This window comes from Mytilus edulis, chromosome 2 (assembly GCF_963676685.1).
Source record: "Mytilus edulis chromosome 2, xbMytEdul2.2, whole genome shotgun sequence".
In the NCBI taxonomy this organism is placed as follows: Eukaryota; Metazoa; Mollusca; class Bivalvia; order Mytilida; family Mytilidae; genus Mytilus; species Mytilus edulis.
The window spans coordinates 23,062,071-23,088,303 of record NC_092345.1 but is presented as its reverse complement, the minus strand read 5'-3'; the positions used below and the strand labels follow the sequence as shown (position 1 = coordinate 23,088,303).

General features: G+C 30.7%; 1 protein-coding gene across 1 annotated transcript in view; it reads left to right on the top strand.

Annotated features, from left to right (window-relative positions):
- Positions 1-212: 212 nt before the first annotated feature.
- LOC139511752 (equilibrative nucleobase transporter 1-like) overlaps positions 213-26,233 on the top strand; it is a 54,458-nt gene continuing 28,437 nt past the window's right edge. Inside the window, exon 1 of the mRNA XM_071298799.1 lies at positions 213-734. Within this exon, the coding sequence (XP_071154900.1) occupies positions 316-734 (419 nt within the window). The 5' untranslated portion in view covers positions 213-315. The remainder of the gene's footprint in view (positions 735-26,233) is intronic.

Below are 26,233 nucleotides of genomic sequence, written 5' to 3'. Positions count from 1 at the left end.
ACACATATTTATTATTTATATATGTTATAATTATTATTTATATATGTTATATTTATTATTTATATATATTAATAAAATATTAACTGGACTTGTTTATTCTTTGTTCATGTATTGTATGATTCTAGTGTACATTGTGTTTGCATTTCAACCCGTCAGGGTTTTGATTTTTGCAATACATTTGTTCAAATAAAGTTATGTTTATGCACCAGAAAACTTGTGTCGGAAATTTAACACATGGTTGGAAATTTAAATTTAAAATCTATCATAACATTTAACTGATATACAAATATTTACTATACCATCCGAAAGTAGAAAATGGCAACCTGTAACTGCCTCTTACTTCTTTTTATTTTTGTTGCAATATTGGAATCATTGTTGTTTGCAGTTATATATGCTGGATGGAGTTCGTATGTTTATATTTTAATTGATTATGGATTTTACATCGATTTGTGTGAAACAAACAAACTTTCATCAAACATAACTGGAAATAATTCGGTTTCTTTGATGTTGAGTAATTTGCCAAATATTCCGGATAATAATACTGCAATAAGTGAACAGAACTTCTCAACATCTTCTTTACAAAATACAACGATACATAGACATTCATGCAAAGAACAACAAGAACATTTGCATCTTCTGTATTCCATATCTATGGTTCCCATCTTTCTACTGTCATTATGTTGGGGTCCTCTGATATATAAATTTGGAGTAACAGGTCCAAAACTCCTATCAATGTAAGTATATTACTATTCGAAGTTTCAGTTTGAAAATGTATAGGGAACCGTAGGTACAAACAAAACGTAAACAAAGTAATATGTGTTATTTGAATTGCAGTGAAATACGAAAGCCGAGAAGGATCATACGAAAGCCGAGAAGGATCATTCAAAATTCAAAATTCAAAAAATTCAAAATTCAAAATTCAAAATTCAAAATTCAAAATTCAAAACTCAAAAATCCTACATTAATCTATCATGATTCCCCGCGCTTACGAAAGCCAAAAAAGATCGCACTTTACACTTTAATATACTACTGAAAGCTATTTTAGAAAGTTTGTTAAGAACACGAACCCATTGAAACAAGGCAAAGGGTCTGTTACACCTTCATAGGGATACATCCAACTTTACCATTTGAAACCCTTGGTAACACAGCGTCCTTGCAAGTAGCAACCCTCTATCAAGAAAATAGGAAAGGAAACTCGAGCCCTATACTACTACAGCTGGAAAGTCGCTTCACTGATATGGAACGTTCACAATGGAAAAATTGAAATCATCGCTTTTTCGTAAAGTTTAAATATGCATGAAATATTTACCACTGGAGGTTAAGCAAACAACATTTTTTTTGGTAGGGGTGTGCTATGTTTGTCTAAAACAATGTACCCATTTTTATATAATATTAAAATTATATATAGTACCTATATTTATATATTAAAATTGTGACCCGCCATGACATTTCCAGGCTTATGGAGGTAGAACGTCATTGTTAGAAAATTATAAACATGATAAATATCGAGATTCAATGAAATACGCATGGCTTCTTTTTTGCGGACGCCGAACTATACATTATATATAAGTTTTGAAGAAGTTTTACTTTATCGTTTGAAGTGAAAAATATTTGAATCTACATTTTAAATTGATACACAAAAAAAATCAAAATTCTCTGCTCTATAGATTTTATTTCATAAATGGAGTCTGAAATATATCCATCACAAATGCACCGTTTCAAATTCATATATCAAAACACTTAGTTATAAACTGTTACGCGTCGCATACTATGTATAGAGACATGCATAATAAATCTCAAATAAAAGAAGGAATTCTTAAAGCTTACTTTGACAAATTTTAAACTAACTTCATTTCAATAAGTTTAAATCACATGTTCTAAAATAGAGCTACAAAAAAAAAATAAAAAAATGCTCTGCTCTATAGATTTTCTTTCATAAATGGAGTCTGAAATATATCCATAATAAATGCACCGTATCAAATGCATATATGAGAACACCAAGACTTATAAACTGTTACGCGTCGCATACTTTGTTTAGAGATATGCATGATAAATTTAAATTAAAAGACAAATTGAAAAAAAAGGAATTCTTAAAGCTTAATTTGACAAATTTTAAACTAACTTCGTTTCAACAAGTTTAAATTAAATGTTCTAAAATAGAGCTAAGAATTGTTTGTATTGTAGTAAATTAAATTCTTTGAAATTTTATTCAAATACGCTATTGAACATTACTAAGAGCCAATAAATACAATAATTTTGTATTTTATAAATTAGTGCCTTCAATAAATCAAAGTCGTTATAGAACAGTCTCATTTTCATACCGGTATTCGAAATGACTCGTTTCATTGCTATTACAAAAAATATGTCATAATAACAGTGTACGTATAGGAGCCAGGGGCAAAAGGGGGACAAAACTATGCCCCCTCCCATTTTAAGACAAAAATTGAAACTAAAAAATGAAAATGAAAGAGAACAATCACTAAATTTAAGATTATTACACTACATAGAAAATAGTTGTTTTTTTCTTGTCACTTTCAGAAGTTTACCTCCCCCCCCCCTTTATCACACACAAACTTTTTTCAAACTTATCCATTCTTATAAATGGCATATTTCTATACGAAGGTATACAGACAGACGTGCCGCCGGAATAATCTCAGCTACAGCGGAGGGGCATTAATTTTAACGCTTGTCCGTCTGTACGTCAGTACGTATTCATGGGAAAATTTACAACTTGGAAGTTTCCGCAATTTAACTTTATTTTGCCTCAAACAAATACTATGAAACTTATACACAATGCTAAGTACCACCAAACTGAGATCAAGTTAAAATTTGGCTGGCATCACTTTCACCGTTCAAGCCCATTTATAAATGGAAAAAATGTTAAATTTGTCGTCTACGCGCTCTAAATTTATTTGCCTCAACCAAATGTTATGAAAGTTACATACAATGCTTATTACCACTTCAACAATGAGCAAACCCCATACCACATAGCAAATCATATAAAACCCCGATGTCATTATATGAAAAAGAGGACTGCTTCAAATGCCATCAGCACCACTGAACCAAAATGTACATATGATACATATGCGGATAATAAGCATGTTCCAGAGAGGTATACAGCCAGTAAAAACATAAATTAAAGCTGGTACTCAGGAATATATTCGCATAGAGTATTTTCACCCAATTTGACACAAAGCTTCTTCTTTTTATCTTTATTATACACAAAGTTTCTGTAGCCTGTTGTACTCGTCGTTTAATTGCTATTTTAGGAGGGAAATGATAACTTTATTTGGAAATGTTATTTTTTAGTGCAAATCTTTTTTATTGTTACTACCAGAAAGTTTTCTTGTGAATTTTTAACTTATAGTGTCTTTGCTAAAACAGAACCAACATTGAAAGATCAAGTTTTCAGTGTTTACTTAGAAGGTAATATTTTGACACTAAATTTCTCAATGACAGCAATGAAAAAATCCGAAAACCCTTGGTAAAATTGATATCCATGAACATTGCAAAACATTTTCACCAGTTTCAAAGGCGGTTTCGGGTTAAAGAAATAACAGAAATAAATTAATAAATAATCATTAAAAAAAACCAGTTGAAATTTTATATTACAATCAAATATAGTATGTCAAAACTATGTAAGCATCCTCTACAATGAAAGAAAATTTGTCTTTTCGGACACAATGCGAAATGCTTAATTTCTTACAGCATAAAACTCTCAATGTGTTCCCTGTGTGGATAAAAAAAACAACGCTTCGATCTCCATTCTTCGCCTGCCTATTCTCTAATTTTACACATGACATTAATTCTCATTCACTACACCGAAAAGTGGACGACATGTTTTTTGTGTTGTATAAATGACGATGGTGCACATTCTGTATGTGCCTGTCCCAAGTCAGGAGCCTGTAATTCGGTGGTTGTCTTTTTTTGCTGTATATCAAATTTGTTTTTTCGTTTGAATTGTTTTACATTTGTCATTTCGGGGCCTTTTATAGCTGACTATGTGATATGGGTTTTACTCATTGATGAAGGCCGTACGTTGACCTATAGTTGTTAATTTCTCAGTGGCGGATCCAGAAATTTTCATAAGTGGGGGCCCACTGACTGACCTAAGAGGGGGCCCCGGCCCGCTCCAGTCACGCTTCAATGAGTCCCTATATAAGCAACCAAATATTTTCCCAAAAAGGGGGGGGAGCAGGCCCCTGCCCCCCTAAATCCGCCTCTGTTTCTGAGTCATTTTAGTCTCTTGTGGAGAGTTGTCTCATTGGCAATCATACCACATCTTCTTATTTTTATATTATGAAAGATTCTCAAGTCATGAAAAGAAGAAGAAAAAAAATCGAATAAGGATTGTAGTGACACTCGATATCTCTCTCTCCCGGAGTAAAAGTGATAACAAGAAATGTTTCACTTGTCTGACATAATGTCGGCACATATCCTTTGAAAAGTGTTATAATATTTGCCTGTGCACTATTATATTATTAATCTACAGTATGTTTTATCAGATCAGTTGATCAGTTTAAGATAATATTTATTGTGTTGGGATTGCTACTGCAATAAAACAGGATTATCTTTCTTGATTTGCGAGTTTTGAATTCTGAATTATGAATGATTCTTCCCGGCTTTCGTATACACCATAATGATTTCAACAAATATATATTTTCGTGTTCGTTTTACTAGGTAAAAGGTCCTGGTTGCATATTCATGTAACAGCGTACGAGTTGAATTAAGTTTATACAACAACCAAAAATACAGGTACACATCACATATACAAGTACATTGATATTCATGATTTGTGATTATATTTAGGTGTAGTACACGAAGTATTTATAAACACCAGACACAAGTTGGTTCCTTTTTCCTCAACTGAGTCCAAACTGAATTTTTTTTTCCCTCAAAATTTTTTTTCCTCAAATTTTTTTTTTCCTCAAAAATTTTATATTCTCAAAATTTTGTTTCCTCAAAACAATTTTGTCCTCAAATTTTTTTTCCTCAATTTTTTTTTCTCAAATTTTTTTTTTCCCTCAAAATGTTTTTCCTCAAAAAGTTTTTCTTCAAATTTTTTTTTCGTTTCCTTATTCGTTTTTTTTTTCCTTTTTCGATTATCATCCTTATTCGGTTTCCATTCTTATTCGATTTTCATTTCCTTATTCGGTTTCTTTTTCCTTTTCCAATATTCATTTCCTTATTCGGTTTCTATTTCCTTATTCAGTTTCTATTTCCTTATTGGATTTTCATTTCCTTATTCGATTTCCATTTCCTTATTCGATTTTCATTTCCTTATTCGGTTTCTTTTTCCTTTTTCAATATTCATTTCCTTTTTCGGTTTCTATTTCCTTATTCGGTTTCTATTTCCTAATTGGATTTTCGTTTCCTTATTCGATTTCCATTTTCTTATTCGATTTTCATTTCCTAATTCGGTTTCTTTTTCCTTTTTCAATATTCATTTCCTTTTTCGGTTTCTAGTTCCTTATTCGGTTTCTATTTTCTTATTGGATTTTCATTTCCTTATTCAATTTCCATTTCCTTATTCGGTTTCTTTTTCCTTATTTGGTTTCTTTTTCCTTATTTGGTTTCTTTTTCCTTTTTCAATATTCATTTCCTTTTTCGGTTTCTATTTCCTTATTCGGTTTCTATTTCCTTTTTCGATTTTCATTTCCTTATTCGGTTTCCATTTCCTTTTTCGATAGTCAAATTTTGAAAAATATTACAAGTCCAAACTGAATTTTTTTTTTGCTTCAAATTTTTTTTTTCTCAAAATTTTTTTTTCCTCAAAATTTTTTTTCCTCAAATTTTTTTTTTTCCTCAAAATTTTTTTTCCTCAAATTTTTTTTTGCTCAAAATTTTTTTTTCCTCAATTTTTTTTCCCTCAAAATTTTTTTTCCTCAAATTTTTTTTTTTATTAAAAAAATATTTTTCCTCAAAAAGTTTTTCTTCTAATTTTTTTTTCATTTCCTTATTCGTTTTCTTTTTCCTTTTTCGATTATCATCCTTATTCGATTATCATCCTTATTCGATTTCCATTTCCTTATTCGATTTTCATTTCCTTATTCGATTTTCTTTTCCTTATTCGGTTTCTTCTTCCTTTTTCAATATTCATTTCCTTTTTCGGTTTCTATTTCCTTATTCGGTTTCTATTTCCTTATTGGATTTTCATTTCCTTATTCGATTTTCATTTCCTTATTCAATTTTCATTTCCTTTTTCGGTTTCTTTTTCCTTTTTCAATATTCATTTTCTATTCGGTTTCTATTTCCTTATTCAGTTTCTATTTCCTTATTGGATTTTCATTTCCTTATTCGATTTCCATTTCCTTATTCGATTTTCATTTCCTTATTCGGTTTCTTTTTCCTTTTTCAATATTCATTTCGTTTTTCGGTTTCTATTTCCTTATTCTGTTTCTATTTCCTAATTGGATTTTCGTTTCCTTATTCGATTTCCATTTCCTTATTCGATTTTCATTTCCTAATTCGGTTTCTTTTTCCTTTTTCAATATTCATTTCCTTTTTCGGTTTCTAGTTCCTTATTCGGTTTCTATTTCCTTATTCGATTTTCATTCCCTTATTCAATTTCCATTTCCTTATTCGGTTTCTTTTTCCTTATTTGGTTCCTTTTTCCTTATTCGGTTTCTTTTTCCTTTTTCAATAATCATTACCTTTTTCGGTTTCTATTTCCTTATTCGGTTTCTATTTCCTTTTTCGATTTTCATTTCCTTATTCGGTTTCCATTTCCTTTTTCGATATTCAAATTTTGAAAAATATTAGTATATAAAATATAAGTCCAAACTGAATTTTTTTTTTCCTTCAAAATTTTTTTTCCTCAAATTTTTTTTTCCTCAAAATTTTTTTTTTCTCAAAATTTTTTTCCTCAAAATTTTTTTTTCCTCAAAATTTTTTTTCCTCAAATTTTTTTTTCCTCAAAATTTTTTTTTCCTCAAATTTTTTTTTCCTCAAAATTTTTTTTTCCTCAATTTTTTTTTCCTCAAATTTTTTTTTCCCTAAAAATATTTTACCTCGAAAAGTTTTTCTTCAAAATTTTTTTTCGTTTCCTTATTCGTTTTCTTTTTCCATTTTCGATTATCATTCCTTATTCGGTTTCTTTTTCCTTATTCGATTTTCATTTCCTTATTCGGTTTCTATTTCCTTATTCAGTTTCCATTTCCTTTTTCGATATTCAAATTTTAAAAAAATATTACAATTCCAAACTGAATATTTTTTTCTTTCAAAATTTTTTTTTTCTCAAAATTTTTTTCAGAAGACTTTTTTTCGTTTCCTTATTCGTTTTCTTTTTCCTTTTTCGATTTTCATTTCCTTATTCGGTTTCGATTTCATTTTTCGATATTCAAATTTTGAAAAACTGAAGTGGCTGCTATTTTGATCGGCTGCTAATAGGCTTTAATTTGGTGTATAATATGAGCAGATGGGTTAAGGCAGTCCGTTCAATTATTCAAAATAAGCCATTTCTCACTTTGTTTATGATTCCCTATGAAATTATTTAGTGGTACATAAGAGAATGAATCAAACAGACCTTAAACGAACTGAGTTGACATGACTTTAATATTCTAAATATAGATTTGCGTTTGTGATTGGTATTATTCTTTTGTTTCTTATCTATATTCGTTAACGTGTCAAATTTGTGTTATTTTCATTGTATAATTATTTCTTGCATGATTTTGAAATTAGACATTAAATATTAAACAATAAATTTCAGTCGTTTCATCAAAAGATTTTGTTTTGATGATTGGAAACCTGAGATTTTGCTTTGACTCAGTGAGAAAAGGACACTCTTCTCATGTTTTTATTTTATCAACAACTTGAGACTTTTTTTCTTGAAATGCATTCCAAATAAAAGTAACTGACAATTTATTGATAAATAAGACATATTTGCCTATTCTGTCGTCGATGAAAAACACCAATATAAAAAGGAAGATATGACATAATTGCCAATGAGACAACTCTCCACCACAGGCACTTGTCTGAGGCAAGTGCATGTGTTCTCAACATGAGACCAAATGACACAGAAATAAACAACTATAATAGACCACCGTACGGCCTTCAACATTGAACAAAGCCCATCCCGCATAGTCCGCTTTAAAAGTCTCCGAAATGTCAAGTGCTAACAAATTTCAAACAAGAAAACTGACGGCCTAATTTATGTACAAAATATGAACGAAAAACAAATATGTAACACAGCAACAAACGAGAACCACTGAATTAATTTACAGTTTCCTGACTTGGGATAGGCACATATACATACATAATGTGGCGGCGTTAAACATGTAACTTTGACAGTGGTGCAACAGTACAACATAAGAGCGAACTATAAAAATCAGTTGAAAAAGACTTAAGCCTGACTTAACTCAGATCATGAGATACAAATAGAAATACATCTTGCTAAAACACAGAGTGTACGTGGCCTGGTACATATCTGAGAGTTTTTCCAGTTATTAACAGCTAGTTCAAAGCCAAAAACAAATAATAAAAGAAATCATGCATCCTAGACTAAATAATTAATCATCATAGAATTAAAAAGACTAGAATAATTATTAATTAAATTGTACTGACATTGTATTCTTTAAATATCTTATAAACGATCTTTTAATTGAAGCTTTCCTTCCACCTTTATTGGTTAAATATCGCATACGTGTGTATTACGATTTATTTTGAAAATGCTGAAAATATATTGATTGATTGATTGTTGGTTTCTCAACGTTCAGTGGCAAATATTTCATGAATATTCAGGACGAGAACAATTTAACAATAGATACAAAAGGTAGGTCTCGTAATAATTGAGGCCATCCGGGATGATGATCAGGGAAATTTTGACTGCCACAGGAAGATGAGGGTATATTGGATAGGGACATGAATTTTGCCTTGCATCAGGTAACCTACGAACCCCTCAAAGAGTTGTTGTAAGGGTTCTTAACGTACAAAGAGCATGACTTTCTCTTAACACGAGGCATCGGACTTAATCTATCTTAAATATGTATTTGTTTCTAATAAAATGCATAGTTTCAGCTTTCGCGTATGCAGTACGCATATGTTGTACTATGTTTAAGTGGAAACTCACAATTAGTTAATTTAATAGACCTTCACAGTCCTTGTTTCACAGTTGTAATACAACAACTAGAAGTTTTTAACGACCTTGACTGGCTATTAAAACATCCAAATGTTGTATTCGAATTGTGAATTTAAAAGACCTTCACAGTCCTTGTTACACATTTGTATTAAAAAAGGTTTTGTATTTATGTTTATCATAATATACATTTTCAATAAGGCCGATTTTATATGTTAAAATAGCTCTTATTCAATCATGGTTTTGAAAGCCTACTTCAAAAAATTGCCAACTTATTCAATTTAAACTGTTGTATCTGTAAAACAGGCGATTATTTGAAAAAAATATGAAAATATTTTATTTTTAGCTTGTTTATGTCTGTGCAATTTCAAGGGAAATAAATCTTAATCACAAACCGTTCGTTGCAACGGTTACTTCTTGCAACGGTTGTTTGAAAGCATAATCGAGTACACACAATGTCGTTTGTTATGAACGTTGCGAAATATATTGATTATATACCTTTTGTTCCTCTCTTAATACGCTTTCGAATGAGGTATAAAGTTTATCTGTAAATACGGGCTGAAGTGTCACAGCAGTCCATTCAATTATTCAAAATATCCATTTCATTATTTAAAATTGGCTATTTCCTAATTTTCACGCGTGTTTTGGCATTTAGGTCCTCCGTAACCCCTCTAATGGTCATTGCCGCACATATTGTTTATTATCAGTGTATTTCTCTATCAATAAGCTTTTTATTGGTGTATAATTTTTATCGTAATTAGGAGCTGACGGGTTGCAGCAGTCCGTTCCATTATACAAAATAAGCTATTTCTCAATGTTCACGCGTATTTCGATATTAAGTCCGTCGGTACTCCTCTTATATGCGTTGCGGAACATATTGACTATATACCTTTTGCTCCTCTCTTAATAAGCTTACGAATGAGTTATAAGGTTTATCTATTATTCGGGGCTGAAGGGTAACAGCAGTCCATTCAATTATTCAAAATATCCATTTCATTATTCAAAATTGGCTATTCCTTAATTTTCACGCGTGTTTTGTCATTTAGGTCCTCCGTGACCCCTCTAATGGTCATTGCTGCACAATCAACTTGTTATATCTTTAATCAGAGGATGAAGAATAGCAAAGGTCCAGAGAAAATAAAAAAAGACAACGTAGAGTATTTTAATTTTGATATATATATATATATATATATATATATATATATATATGTTTTGGTATTCAGGTTGTTCATACATGGAATTTCTTTTAAAAATAGTTAAGAAAAAGCCATAAGTTTATATCCTCCGAAACTAAATAAATAAATGAAATTAAAGATTTACAGAGTGTTTTTTTATAATAATTTGAATGATCGTTTGATAACACTAAAATGACGAATTTAAAAATACGGAATTTAGCTACAGTGTCAGTTATTTTTATTTCACTATTCACCGCTCCAACTTGAATAATGAAACCTAAACTATTTCATCATTCATTACTTAACATTGAATAGTGAATAGTGAACTAGTTCATTATTCATTATTGAATTTTGAATAATGAATAATGAATAATGGACGTACTTCAGCGCGGTAAAAATGACAAGTATGATGGATTTTTTTCTGTGCCCGGTAAAAAGACCACCTACATAATGTAGTGTTCTAGTACTTCCCAGATCTATGGACAAACCGACAGGCAGGACGGAACACTCTTAGTTAATCATATGTACATACCACCTAAAACTTCATTTTTGAGGGATTATATATATACATACAACCTCTAGTAACTTACCCTGTATTTCACTTTAAATGTGTCTCGTTTTATACTAATGTATAAGTGAAATAGTCGGGCAATCCATGACAGATTTTGCCAAGTAGCCTTTGCCAGCTGTTCATATTAAATTGTTCATATTGCCTCGCATATGTGTGTCTTCTATGCCACATACAACTGTGACGATATTGACTTTAGCAAACAATTCTGCTCAAACCGGTGCTAGGGACTGTCTTTCAACTTTCATTGAAACGAGCATGATTTCTCTGTGTAAAAGATCTCAATGTATTTGTCAAGAGAACAGCAATAAAGACGCTGTTTCTTTACTGCAAATGTATTGTGTATATGTCTTGATTTTGATGTCGGGCAAACTTATGAAAGAAAACGGAAACACAAAAATCAGTATTTTTTTTTTAATTTGTTAAGGCGCATAACCCTAGAATGGTATAAATGACGCCACCAAAATTCAAATGTGATCTGTATTTTGTTGTAATACGGATTGTGTATAAGTTTCTTAACATTTTGTTGAGGCAAACTCAAGATAAAAGAACAAAAACTAATTTCTTGACGTACGGACATACACACAGACAAAGCTGGAAAAACTTAATGCCCCCTCCACTATAAGTCATATTTCATTGAATAACCCGATGTTTTCATCACTTAGTCGCGATAATTGCTATCTATATCCTATTCTTTTTTTATTTATATAAAGTTCCGGAAAAAATTTCCCTAACCGATATTAATCAGAGTCTTTTAAATAACTAGAAGGAATTCCGATCTATATATAGAAAATTATTCACCTGGCTACTGAGGTTGTCATTTGTCGCTTCTGTAAAAGGAGTAAAAAACGGGGCATGTAATATCAAAATCGGGAATACGCTGGCATTTCATAATCTATCATGTATTGTTACGTAGGGACATTTGTTCTTACGAAACAGCTTATAAATGCACATCTTATACAGGGGCAGATCCAGCCATTTTAAAAAGGGAGCGGGTTCCAACTATATGTCCCTATTCAAATGCATTGATCGGCCGAAAAAGGGAGGTTCCAGCCCCCGAAACCCCCTTCTGGATCCGCCACTGTTACAACATTTTGATGTCTCATATAGACTTTCCAGTTCGTTTTTCATTGTATACTAGAAAGATCTCATTTTTGTCTGAATTGGTGAACCCTTTTTTAACGATAAAGAGTAATAAGGAAATGAAAATTGAATAAGGAAATAGAAACTGAATAAAGAAATAGAAACCCAATAAGGAAATGGAAATCTAATATTATAACAATGAAATAAAAATCCAATAAGGAAATAGAAACCGAACAAGGAATGAAAATCGAATAAGGAAAAAGTTACCGAATAAGAAAATGAAAATTGAATTAGGAAATAGAAACCGAATAAGGAAATGAAAATTGAATAAGGAAATAGACACCAAATAAGAAAATAGAAACCTAATAAGTAAAAAGTTACCGAATAAGGAAATGAAAATCGAATAAGGAAAAAGAAACCGAATAAGGAATGTTATTACATTGGTTGCAATGAATTACATTGATTTCCCAGTTAAATAAAAACCGATAATTTCACATGTGAAATAAACGTGGCCTTATTTCACTCTCTGACGTCATACAATAAGTACCGATTATCAGGTTATCTGCATGTTGATATCGTAAAATATCAGCTGCGAGACATAATATGAAGCTTTTCGTCGAGTGAGCGTAGCGAACGAGATCAACTAGCCTTCATATAATGTCAAGCAGCTGATATTTTACAATATCAATATGCAGATAATCTGATAATCGATTTATCGGGCTATATTTGCGTGTTTCGGAAGTGTTTTCTTTGTTTCACCAGCACACAAAAGATGACTTGATAAGTTCGGGTCTAAGTTATTAACGTCGGTTCAAACATTATGACGTCGCTGATATGTCAGGCCGTCAAAGTTATTAAGGCCGGGTCAACGTATTTGACTTCACAAAGACATGATACGGAATAATATTATTAATTTGTATATTTTAACAAATTTGATTCGTTTAGGGATAGTCACATGTTAAACTATATTTTCGAAGGTAGAGAGAAAACGGCGGATAGCAAAAAGCATATTGCACGGTTATTTTTAGAAAATATAAAAACCGATAAACTTTGTGACGTCATGTATTGAATTTCAGGATATTGTTAACAGTTGGAAAGCAGGTCACGGTTTGACCCCAAGTTTATCAGCAACAATAGAGTCACGTGACCGTGAAAATTCAGTAAAAAAACGGATCAGACAAACCTCATTTTAACTCACTGAATACTTTTGTCGTAATAAAAACTTATTGACCTAACTAATCTTGAGTATCCATAGTTTATTCTCGTCAAAGCTCACACATCAAATCAAAGTCCTTTATTCTTTATTTTATCTGCAAACTTGGAGTTTGGGTGAAAATTGTCAAGTCTCCTGAACGAAAAATCTAAATATTTACGAGGAAACTAAAAATGATGGGCTGAATTTAAATTTAATAAAGCATCTCATTAAGACAAACACTCGATATGAATATCTCGGCAATAGAATGTTGGATACGCAAACGTCAAATTGATTTCAAACCGAAGCGGTGGTTTTTATGCCGATTTGTGCAAGTGGTTATCTCCCCTTAATATCACCAGTCAAAAATTAAAACCCAGCAAAATGCATAAAAATTAAAAAAGGAGTTACTACAAAAATTAGAAAGAAAATAAACGAAACTCGATTTATAACTATGTTATGATAATATAAAGAAGAGATACTTCCCCCTATTTTTCAGAGAAGGACTAAATTTAAATATTAAAAGACAAAATATTACTGCAGTAAAAAAAAAACAATTCAGAAATGTGGATAATGACACCTATACATGTAAAATTAAAAACCTAGCTATATTGAAAGAAATTAGATCTGGCGGATGAAATATACTACATGTAATTTTTATATGTGGGATCATTCCTAGCAGAATTTTTTTATAAACACTTCTGATAATATTTAATGCAATAAAACATAGTTAATACAATTTCAATAATCTTTCTGAAAATTGATATAATTATTAAATAAATAGTACTGATCATATATATTTTATATTTTAAAGTGTGACCAAGAGTCACAACAAATTTCTTCAAATTAAGAGAGCCTTTAAACTCAAGCCTAGGCTATGTTTCTTAGTTGAACAGTAAAATACAAAAAAGGGATTTATAAGTTTTATACCAAAAATATTGACAGAAATTCTGTAAAAAAATATGCTTTAAATTATAACTGAAAGTGACACAATTTTGAATTTCAGAATCATTATTATTGTAAAATTAAACTATTAGATTAGCACAGTAGCCCTTTGTCTTATTTCTCAGGGTATTTTATAGATTATGAAAGTAAACTTTTTGGAAAAAAATGGGGCTTCTTCTCTTAAACAGGTTGCTGTATCAGCTTCTTTAAATAATTACATATTTATAAACAATTTTGTGTATATACTTTACCTGAATACTAGTAATAGGAAATGAAATGAAACTGGTGGGACAAATTTTGTGCATTTTACTTCAATAATGATCAAAGATGCTTAAATTTGACAAGAATTTGCCATTTGAATAAATTCAATTTTGTAAGAACACATCTCTATGAATAAACTTCTTGTTTGGCTGACTTGGCTTGATAAGCTAATTTTTGCTCTTATTACCATAAAATTGAGAATGGAAATATAGCTTAAAGAGATAATAATATAAGCAAGATTTTATTAACTGACCTTCATTTTCTTTTTTCAAATGTTTTTTTCCTACAGAATTTTCTTTGCAATGCATTTTCTATTGCTATTTTTGTGCTTTTGTCCATCCATACAGTAGATCTAGGCTATCACTAATTTGTCAGATCTGTCAGAATTTTCCAAGACGTTTAGCTTTAAACGCAATAAAAAAGATCTTTGTTTGTTGTTTCACTTTTCCAATGTGTAAATTTTTACTATGCACATGACCCTGACACATATTTTGTTATAAACGTTACATGACGTAACGTAACGGTACCCAAATTGCACCGAGTACCCAAATTGCACCTATTTAGCAAAACTAGCAGCGAAAATCTTACAAGATTTTCTAGAGACTAAACAATTTTATTTTTTTTATGATTTGATACTAAGCACATCTTTCAACATAGGTAAAACTATTTAGATATGCACAAAACGTTCACAGTATCTATCAACAGATGAAGTATTTACTGAAAAAGCAAAATGTACTGAAACGTCGCCATGCGACGTCATCAAAACGTCATCTTTTTAAAATGAGCAAATACAGCATGTTACAAGTATCCATTTAAAACATAATGAAGAGTAAGCATGGACTAATATCCAATTGTTCAAAATATTTAAAGAAATTAAACAAAAGCTCTGTTATTAGACTTTTGACTATGTGAATTTAAGCATGGAAGCAATTTGGGTACTCCTCATTTCAGAATCATTGATGGTTTGGAGGTCAGTTTAGACCAATTTTTCTATGATTCCATATGGAATAAAAATCAAATTGGTGTACCTTTATAATAAAGAAGGATAGGGCTACAAAATAAACACAGAATGGAAATTTTTGTTTTCATCATAAAAAAACGTAGATGAAAAAAGTGTCAAAATAGGTGCAATTTGGGTACCGTCACGTTATGTTGAAAAAAGAAAACAATGTCACCGTCAATTTGTGTAGGGGATCAAAAGGGGTTTTAGTTACTTTAAAATACAAGTATCGTATGGAATTGTGAAAATCCACAACTTTTAATCAAAATTTCATTCATGTCTTTAATAAAATCAGTATATTAGAGCACTTTGAAACAGGTACAATGAAAAGAAGCTAAACTTTACTGTTTTGAAGTAGAAACGTGGCTAAAACCAGATAACAATTGACATGGCTGGTGGTCACTAAAATTGATGTATAAAAGTAAAAAATGATGGCTTCAAAACAGTGTATAAATTTGAAATAGGTTTCCCGGTTTCATTTAAGATTATAACCGTTCTTTTCTGTATTTGGATACGCAAACGTCAAATTAGGAAAAATCGATTTTTTTTGGCGAACAAAAAAGATGGCTATTTTTTTTTAGAACGGACAGGATAAAGGAATAGCAATAACAAGCTATTTTTGTAATGTTTGTATGTCGTAAAGAATATTATATTGGTCACAAAACCTACAAATTTTTTAATTTAATTATAATAAAATAAAATTGAGAAAGGAAATGGTGAATATGTCAAAGCGACAACCCCCCGACCATAGAGCAAACAACAGCCGAAGGCAACCAATGGGTCTTCAAAAGCATGACAAGTTGCAAAAAATACTTTAAACGTCAATCTTTTAGCCGATTGATTTGGCGGACTTTTTGACGTTACGAACGACTGTAGCGCCACCTAATTAATTCCCCCTGCTATTGTTGCTGATAGAGCTTGACGACAACGGCCGTATCGAAGGACTTGCTTTCCAACTGTTAAACGATCTTAACTTTTTGAAACAGATGATATCTGTGATCGATTATTTGACGGAAAAAATCTTCAAATACTTAAGATGACAAACAAACAAAAAAAAAGCAATTGAAATAACAACCAATATTTTGTATTGTTAAGGAGACAATATGATATCTATAAAATTCCAACAAAATCAAATGACGATTTTGATACAAAAATGGTCGGAAATTAATAATATAACAAATATAGCCTTTGTATGAGGTCAATACAGGATATATCGACCCAAAGAAGTATATCGACCTCGGACTACGTTCTCAGTCAATATACTTCTTTCAGGTCAATATATCCTTTTATCATATGTTTAGTAGTAAATACAGTAGTTTTGCATGTTTGATAAATAGCCTGCTGTTTAATCCGTATCGCGCAACTTTGGTGCGCACCCTTTATCGCATACCCTTTATCAAACCCTTACCCTTTATCACACCCTACCCTTTATCACACCCCTACTTTTTTTTTTTTTTTTTTTTTTTTTACAGTCAGTTTTGGATTTTTTTTTTGCTTATGAAAAATTTTCCTCAAAATTTTGTTTAATGACGTCATTGTTTGGTATGTACATGTGACGTCACGAACGTCGTTTTCATATTGTATGTGACGTCACGAACGTCGTTTTCATATTGTATGTGACGTCACGAACGTCAAGTTTTCATATTTTTGGCACACTAAATGCAACTATAAAAAATACAAAAATAAACGAAGTATTTTTAAAACAACAGCACGCAAATTGTAAGGTAACCAAGGTGCTTCGGATTAGTAATTGAGCAGTTCTTTTAAGGCCTTTGAAACAAGACAGAAGTAGAACTGAAGGTAACCCAGTGCTATGGAACAGAAAACAGTTCATATAATACTCTTCTGTTGAAACATATGATAAAGCGTATAATACATGGCAAAATCTGTATCATATTTCGTATCATCCCGAGACATCAATATCAGCTCATTTAATCCATGCGTCGTTCGGTCACGCGTTGTCTTATTTTTGATATACAAATACGGCGATTAGTTATACTATAAATAATCGAAAAAGGAACAAGAACACGAATAAGGAAACGAAAAAAACTTTTTGAGGAAAAATATTTTGAGGAAAAAAAATTTTGAGGAAAAAAAAATTGAGTAAAAAAAATTTTGAGGAAAAAAAAATTTGAGGAAAAAAAAAATTGAGGAAAAAAAAATTTGAGGAAAAAAAAATTTGAAGGAGAAAAAAAAATCAGTTTGGACTTTTTTTCAAAATTTGAATATCGAAAAAGGAAATGGAAACTGAATAAGGAAATGAAAATCGAAAAAGGAAATAGAAACCGAACAAGGAAATGAATATTGGAAAAGGAAAAAGAAACCGAATAAGGAAATGAAAATCGTATAAGGAAATGAAAATCGAATAAGGAAACGAAAATCCAATAATGAAATAGAAACCAAATAAGGAAATAGAAACCGAATAAGGAAATAGAAACCGAATAAGGAAACAGAAACCGAAAAAGGAAATGAATATTGAAAAAGGAAAAAGAAACCGAATAAGGAAAAAGAAACCGAATAAGGAAATTGAAATTGAATAAGGAAATGAAAATCCAATAAGGAAATAGAAACTGAATAAGGAACTAGAAACCGAAAAAGGAAATGAATATTGAAAAAGGAAAAAGAAACCGCATAAGGAAAAAGAAACCTTATAAGGAAAAAGAAACTGAATAAGGAAAAAGAAACCGAATAAGGAAATTGAAATTGAATAAGGAAATGAAAATCCAATAAGGAAATAGAAACTGAATAAGGAACTAGAAACCGAAAAAGGAAATGAATATTGAAAAAGGAAAAAGAAACCGAATTAGGAAATGAAAATCGAATAAGGAAATGGAAATCAAATAAGGAAACGAAAATCCAATTAGGAAATAGAAACCGAAAAAGGAAATGAATATTGAAAAAGTAAAAAGAAACCGAATTAGGAAATGAAAATCGAATAAGGAAATGGAAATCAAATAAGGAAACGAAAATCCAATTAGGAAAAAGAATCCGAATAAGGAAATGAAAATCGAATAAGGAAATGGAAATCGAATAAGGAAATGAAAATCCAATAAGGAAATAGAAACCGAATAAGGAAACAGAAACCGAAAAAGGAAATGAATATTGAAAAAGGAAGAAGAAACCGAATAGGGAAAAGAAAATCAAATAAGGAAGTGAAAATCGACTAAGGAAATGGATATCGAATAAGGATGATAATCGAAAAAGGAAAAAGAAAACGAAAAAGGAAATGAAAAAAAAATTAGAAGAAAAACTTTTTGAGGAAAAATATTTTGAGGAAAAAAAAATATTTGAGGAAAAAAAATTTTGAGGAAAAAAAAATGAGGAAAAAAAATTTTGAGCCAAAAAAATTTTGAGGAAATGAAAATCGAAAAAGGTTATAGAAACCGAATAAGGAAATAGAAACCGAAAAAGGAAATGAAAATTGAAAAAAGAAAAAGAAACCGAATAAGGAAAAAGAAACCGAATAAGGAAAAAGAAACCGAATAAGGAAATGGAAATTGAATAAGGAAATGAAAATCCAATAAGGAAATAGAAACCGAATAAGGAACTAGAAACCGAAAAAGGAAATGAATATTGAAAAAGGAAAAAGAAACCGAATTAGGAAATGAAAATCGAATAAGGAAATGGAAATCGAATAAGGAAACGAAAATCCAATTAGGAAATAGAACCCGAATAAGGAAATAGAAATGGAAAAAGGAAATGAATATTGAAAAAGGAAAAAGAAACCGAATAAGGAAATGAAAATCGAATAAGGAAATGGAAATCGAATAAGGAAATGAAAATCCAATAAGGAAATAGAAACTGAATAAGGAAATAGAAACCGAATAAGGAAATGAATATTGAAAAAGGAAAAAGAAACCGAATAAGGAAATGAAAATTGAATAAGGAAATGGAAATCGAATAAGGAAATTAAAATCCAATAAGGAAATAGAAACCGAATAAGGAAATAGGAACCGAAAAAGGAAATGAATATTGAAAAAGGAAGAAGAAACCGAATAAGGAAAAGAAAATCGAATAAGGAAATGAAAATCGAATAAGGAAATGGAAATCAAATAAGGATGATAATCGAAAAAGGAAAAAGAAAACGAATAAGGAAATGACAAAAAAATTTGAAGAAAAACTTTTTGAGGAAAAATATTTTGAGGAAAAAAAATTTTGAGGAAATAAAAATTGATGAAAAAAAAAATTGAGGAAAAAAAATTTTGAGGAAAAAAAATTTTGAGGAAAAAAAAATTTGAGGAAAAAAAATTTTGGGGAAGAAAAAATTTGAGGAAAAAAAATTTTGAAGGAAAAAAAAAATTCAGTTTGGACTTGTAATATTTTCAAAATTTGAATATCGAAAAAGGAAAAAGGAAAAAGGAATCAACTTGTGTCTGGTTTTATAAACAGATATATCATGCTAAGGAGGGTTATTTGCGAAAAATACCAGTCGAGAGAATGTTAAATTTCGCGAGCCGTAAGGCGAGGGAAATTCATTCTCAAAACTAGTATTTTTCGCAAATACACTTCAAGAACATGCTACATCTGTTTAATTACACCGAATGTTAATGTTCAAAAACGCATTGATGATCGTGACGTTACAAGCGTCCAGGCGGATAGAGTATTTTTTGGCAAATACCACGGCAGAGAGGGTAAAAAAGACATATCCTTTTTGCAAATACCCCGGCGGCGTTAAAAAATGCACGATATTCATTTTATAACAGTAAATTGGTGAAAAATACACTGGCTATCAACCAATCAAAACCCAGGATTCTTACAAATGGTGTAATTACATGAATTAATACACGTTTGAAGTATTTAACGAGTAATAACACGGGTGTCATTCGGTTTAACGAGAGAAATGATCGTGAAAGAATATCTAACGGCGGTCAAGTATTGAGAGACGATCGTGAAAGTTCAGGTAACGGATCGTGAAAGACATTTAATCGAGAAGACATATGAAAGGTCAATACATATTCTAATTTAATTAATTACACAGACAAATTTACGACAAAATAAAACTGTGTGTCAAAATGGTTCAACATTATGATCAGTATGTGAGAATATCCAGTTTTAAAAGTACATAGTTATTACAAAACAACAAAAGGCAGATTGCTTCTCGACATTTCAATGACGTAAAAATGTAAACAAACATGATTTTTTCACAAATTCGACTAGAAAAACAACTTTAATACGAATAAGGGCATTCTATTTGAATTAATCAAATGGTTCTCATAGTTATTTTGTATAAACATAATCTGAAACTTGGTAAATAAAGAACTATTTACACAAAAAATGATTTTTCGGATCGTGAAAGATCACGTATCGCATTTTTAAAGACCGTGAAAAGGATCCTGAAAGATCTGATGCTACGAAGACGTTCAAAAAGTAAAATCACAAAAATACTGAACTTAGAGGAAAATCAATGCGGAAAGTCCATAATCACATTGCAAAATCAAATAACAAAACGCATCAAAAACGAATGGACAAGAACTGTCATATTCCTGACTTGGTACAGCCATTTTCAAATGTAGTAACCCATGGGTAACATTTGAAACAAGAAAATTAATGAAAAAGAGAGACAGACTTTATAAAAAGATGAAAAAGTCTGGAAATGACAACATGAGAAATAAGTATAAGCAAATTAAACATCAGGTACAAAAACAACTCAGACAATCATACTGGCAATACATAGAAAATATTGTAACACCAAAACCAGATGAAAATAAATTTTCCAACATAAAAAAATTTTGGTCTTATATTAAAAAGCAAAAAAACTGACTACAGTGGAATAACATCACTTAAGCAGAATGGGAAACTTATAACTGACACCAAACAAAAATCTGATGCACTCAACAGGCAGTTTCAATCAGTTTTCTCAGAACCAAACAAAATCACTGCTACTGAATTTGAAAGCAATCAATACATGCAACAGAAAACAGCTTACCCTACCATGCCCGACATAAATATCACCATCCAAGGTATCTCAAAACTTCTTCTAAATTTAAACCCATCCAAGGCAAGTGGACCAGACGAACTTAAGCCACGTCTCCTTAGGGAGTTAGCACATGAAATTTCACCAATACTATGCCTTATATATCAAAAATCATTAGACACTGGCGAAGTCCCTACTGACTGGCGTACTGCACATGTTTCACCCATCTACAAGAAAGGTTCCAAATATAATCCAGAGAATTATAGACCTATTTCTTTGACATGCATATGTTGTAAACTTATGGAACATGTTGTAGTTAGCGCAATCATGACACACGCAGACAAACATAACATCCTGTATCCCCTACAACACGGCTTTCGAAAAAACAGATCTTGTGAAACTCAACTTTTGGAATTTGTAGATGATGTCACTAAAAATATGGAAAACTCAAAACAAACAGATGTACTTATAATGGATTTCTCCAAAGCTTTTGATAAAGTCAGTCATAACTTGTTAACACACAAATTAAATTACTATGGGAAACAGGGGAAAACAAATGCATGGATACAGGGCTTCTTATCATGTCGTACCCAAGCAGTAATCCTAGAGGGTGAGACTTCAGGCTATGTCCCTGTAAAGTCCGGAGTGCCTCAAGGATCTGTTCTGGGCCCAAGTCTGTTTTTATTTTACATAAACGACATACCAGCTGGGCTAAATTCCACCATACGCCTATTTGCAGACGACACCATTGCATATCTGGTAATAAAATCAAACAGTGATTGCGAAACCCTTCAAAAAGACCTCAATACACTAGGCATTTGGGAAAATACATGGAAAATGGCTTTCCATCCTGACAAGTGTAATGTCATGTCCATCAGCCGAAATAAAAATCCATTCGTATATAATTACACTTTACATGGCCACATTCTTGAACATGTCGATAAGGCAAAATACCTAGGTGTGACAATTCAATCAGACTTGAAATGGCACAGTCACATAAACAACATCTGTAATAAAGCCAACAGCACACTAGGTTTTCTTCGAAGGAATCTTAACATCAGTTCCACCTCAGTAAAGGAACAGGCATATAAATCTTTAGTCAGACCATCGCTAGAATATGCCTGTTCAGATTGGGACCCTTACTTTACTGAGGATATTAACAAGATAGAAAAAGTACAAAGAAGGGCTGCTAGATATGTCACTAACCGACACAGAAACACCTCAAGCGTTAGTGACATGCTAGATCATTTAAAATGGAGAGACCTGGCACACAGAAGAACCGATGCACGTCTGGTCATGTTCTATAAAATTTCATATCACCTCATTGCTATCGCAAAAACAGACAGATTAATTCAACCGCTCAGACAGTCCAGGAACATGCACACACTCTCATACCAAATTCCATCCTGCCGAACACAAATAAGACAACAATAATTTTTCCCACGCACAATTAAAATATGGAACAGCCTTCCCCTGAGTATTGTGATGAGCGACTCTATAGAGTCGTTCAAAGTAGCCGTCTCAAACTACACCTACAGCCCGTAAATTCATCATGTGTATATAGTTTTATCTTAATATTTAAAAATAATAAATTAAAAATATGCACTACCACTATGTAAAAATTTTTTGTTTACTATCACAAATTTGTTATATTTCACTGTATATATATTACAAATGGGAAGCTATTTCTAAAAACAAATTAATCGACACTATTAGTGATTGTGATGTATTACATAAGATAGTCTCTTTTGAAAATAATATTTTTGATGAAAACAGCAATGGCATCAATAAAGCCTCAGAACAACTAACAAATATTTTTGATAATTTGGCAAAAACGTCCTGTAAAATAATAAGACACAAAAAAGTAAAAATAAAAAAGAAGAAATCATGGTCAGACAATGAAGTTAACGATTTGAAAAAAACAGTGGTTGATTTAGGCAATAAAATGCGTTCTAAACCATTTGATTTGCAGCTACGTCATAATTTTTTTTATCAATGTAAGAATCTTAAAAAGATGATAAAAAGGAAGAAATATCTATTTAAGAAAAATATTTATGATAAACTTTTAAATTGGAAAGAAACTGATCCAAAACAGTACTGGCAGCATTTAAATTCACTTAAAAATGATGATAGTAGTTCTTCAAACTTAAGTAAACTTATTAATATGGGAAATTTAAGTCAACATTTTCAGTCCCAGGGGAAACCTGAACATATAAATGTACCTTTTATGGATAAAATAGATGCATATGTTAAAGATTATAAAAATATTTTAAAGGAAAATGTATTGACAGATGCACCTTTCACTATAACAGAAGTTAAAAAGTGTATAAACAAATTAAAAATGGGGAAAAGTGCAGGACCAGATAGAATTGCAAATGAAGTCATTAAATATAGCAGTTATGTTACATGTAAATCCATAACTAAACTTTTTAATCTAATTTTAGAAACAGGTAAATATCCGATTCAATGGAGAAAGTCATACACAATATTAATTTTTAAATCTGGAGACTGTACTGATCTTAATAATTATAGGGGTATATCTCTCCAAAATTGTATTGCAAAACTCTTTAGCTCTGCATTAAATAATAGACTAACATTACATTATGAAAACATTTTTGCAAATCAACAGTTTGGATTTAGAGTCAATCATAGAACCACAGATAGTTTGTTTATATTAAAATCTTTAATTTCAAAATATGTTAATAAAAAGAAAGAAAAGATATTTGCCTGCTTTGTTGATTTACGCAGAGCATTTGACACTTTGTGGCATAATGGGTTACGATACAAACTCATAAAAAATGGGCTAGGGAAAAAATTTTATGAGGTAATTAGTGATATGTATAACTTAACAGAATCTTCTATTAAAATTGATAATAAAATTTCTAAATCCTTCATATTGGAAAGAGGTGTTAAGCAAGGGGATAGTTTCAGCCCTACTATTTTTAATTGTTTTATTAATGATATACATCAGATTTTTGACAATACTTGTAAACCTTTAGTCCTTCAAAAATCTGAATTGTCCAGCTTGAGTTTTGCAGACGATTTGGTAATAATGTCAAGTTCACATATAGGACTGCAGAATGCAATAAATAAACTAGAGAAGTACTGCTATGACTGGCAATTAACAGTTAATACTAAAAAAACTAAAGTTATGACGTTTCAGAATAAATTTTCTCCCACCCTTGTGGTATGCTATAAAAACATCCAATTAAATGAGACTAAAGAATACAATTTTTTAGGAAACATTATTAACTATAAGGGTAATTTTAAAAATGCTATCCAAGAGTTATCAAAAAAGGGATTGAAGGTCCTATTTGCTTTAAAAAGTAGATTTTCTAACTTTCAATCCATCCCTGTTAATTTATCATGCAAACTTTTTGATGTCTTAATAAGACCTGTTTTATTATATAATAGTGAGGTATGGTTTATGGAAGATTATTTATCCATGTTTAAATCTTTGAAACGTTCAGAACAACATGGTTCTGTTTGTGATACTTTGTCGTTAGAAGATAAATTTTGCTATGAAATGATTCATAATAAATACTGTAAATCTGTCCTAGGACTTAGAAAAACTGCATGTAATATTTCAGCCAAAACAGAACTGGGCAGATTTTCTATGGCTTCATTTATTAAACCACAAGTTATGCTATATTTCTGTAGATTTCATACCAATGATATTAATCCTCTGTTAAAAGAAGCCTATGAATTAAATAAGTCCCTGCATAATGATGGTTTTCATAGTTGGTATACATTTGCTCTAAATATTTTTAAAGAGACTGGATTAAATGCTAAAGATTTTGAAACTTGTGATAAACCATACAATAAAATTAAATATTCCTTAAAGATGAAGTTTAAACAGGTATCACATGAATTTTATACAAAAAAAGTCTTGAATAAACTTTCTTCTATAACAGACAGTTCGAAATTATTTCTATATGGTCAAATAAAAACTGAGATAAAAATTGAAAATTATTTATTAAAAGAATCAAATTTTAAAACCAGACAATTAATTTCTAAATTAAGGGTTAGTGACCATAACCTAGAAGTTGAAATGGGAAGATATAAAAATGTACCCAGAGATCAAAGGTTATGTAAACTTTGTAATAAAATTGATGATGAATACCATTTTTTACTATACTGCAAACTAAACTCAACTTAAAGAGATTTCTTATTTTTAAAGATTAATAAATTAAATCCTGATTTTACAAATTATCAACCACTTTTAAAGCTAAATCAACTTTTAAATCCTAAATCTGAGCTTTTGACAGAAATTGGTGACTTTATAAAGCAATCATTAGAATTGCGAAAATGAGGTCCATGTTCATCAAAGGCTACATTAATTACCATTTATTACTATGTTTTTTTTTGTTTTTTTTTTATGTTTATATTTGTAATTCTTCACTGTCTGTATTAAATGTTGTATTTGTGTTTGCTTGACCCATATGGGTGTATTTTTGCAAATAAAATTATTATTATATATCTTCACAAAGCAATGCGCAGTACAAGTGACGTAAACTTCAACGTGTTGAAGGCGGTCATTATATAGTAGAAGTAGAAGTAGAAGTGTAGAAAATGGTGGATTAAACCTGGTTTTATAGCGCTAACCCTCTCACTTTGATGAAAGTCTCATCAAATTCCGTAATATTTACATTGATGCGTTAACTAAACAGACACAATAAATAAAATAGTCAAAATATGGGTACATCAGTCATCATCGTATAACAATTTTAAAAGGAACAATCCAACAGAACACAAAAAAAACATCCACTTACAAACACATTCATTGATTTGTGTGTCTGACGTCAGAAAATTTTATACGTCACATAAATTTGTCGTTCAATGTGCATGCAAACAATTTTAAAATTTTCATAGGCAATTTTAGCATAGAGGGTTAAAAAATCAAAGGCATGTAAGAATAAATATCAGAAATAGACCGAGATTGAAAATAGTCCAAAAGTTATAAGTAGTATTTATAAGAATCCACAAATAGTTAATTCCACTATCAGTCATCATCGTATAACA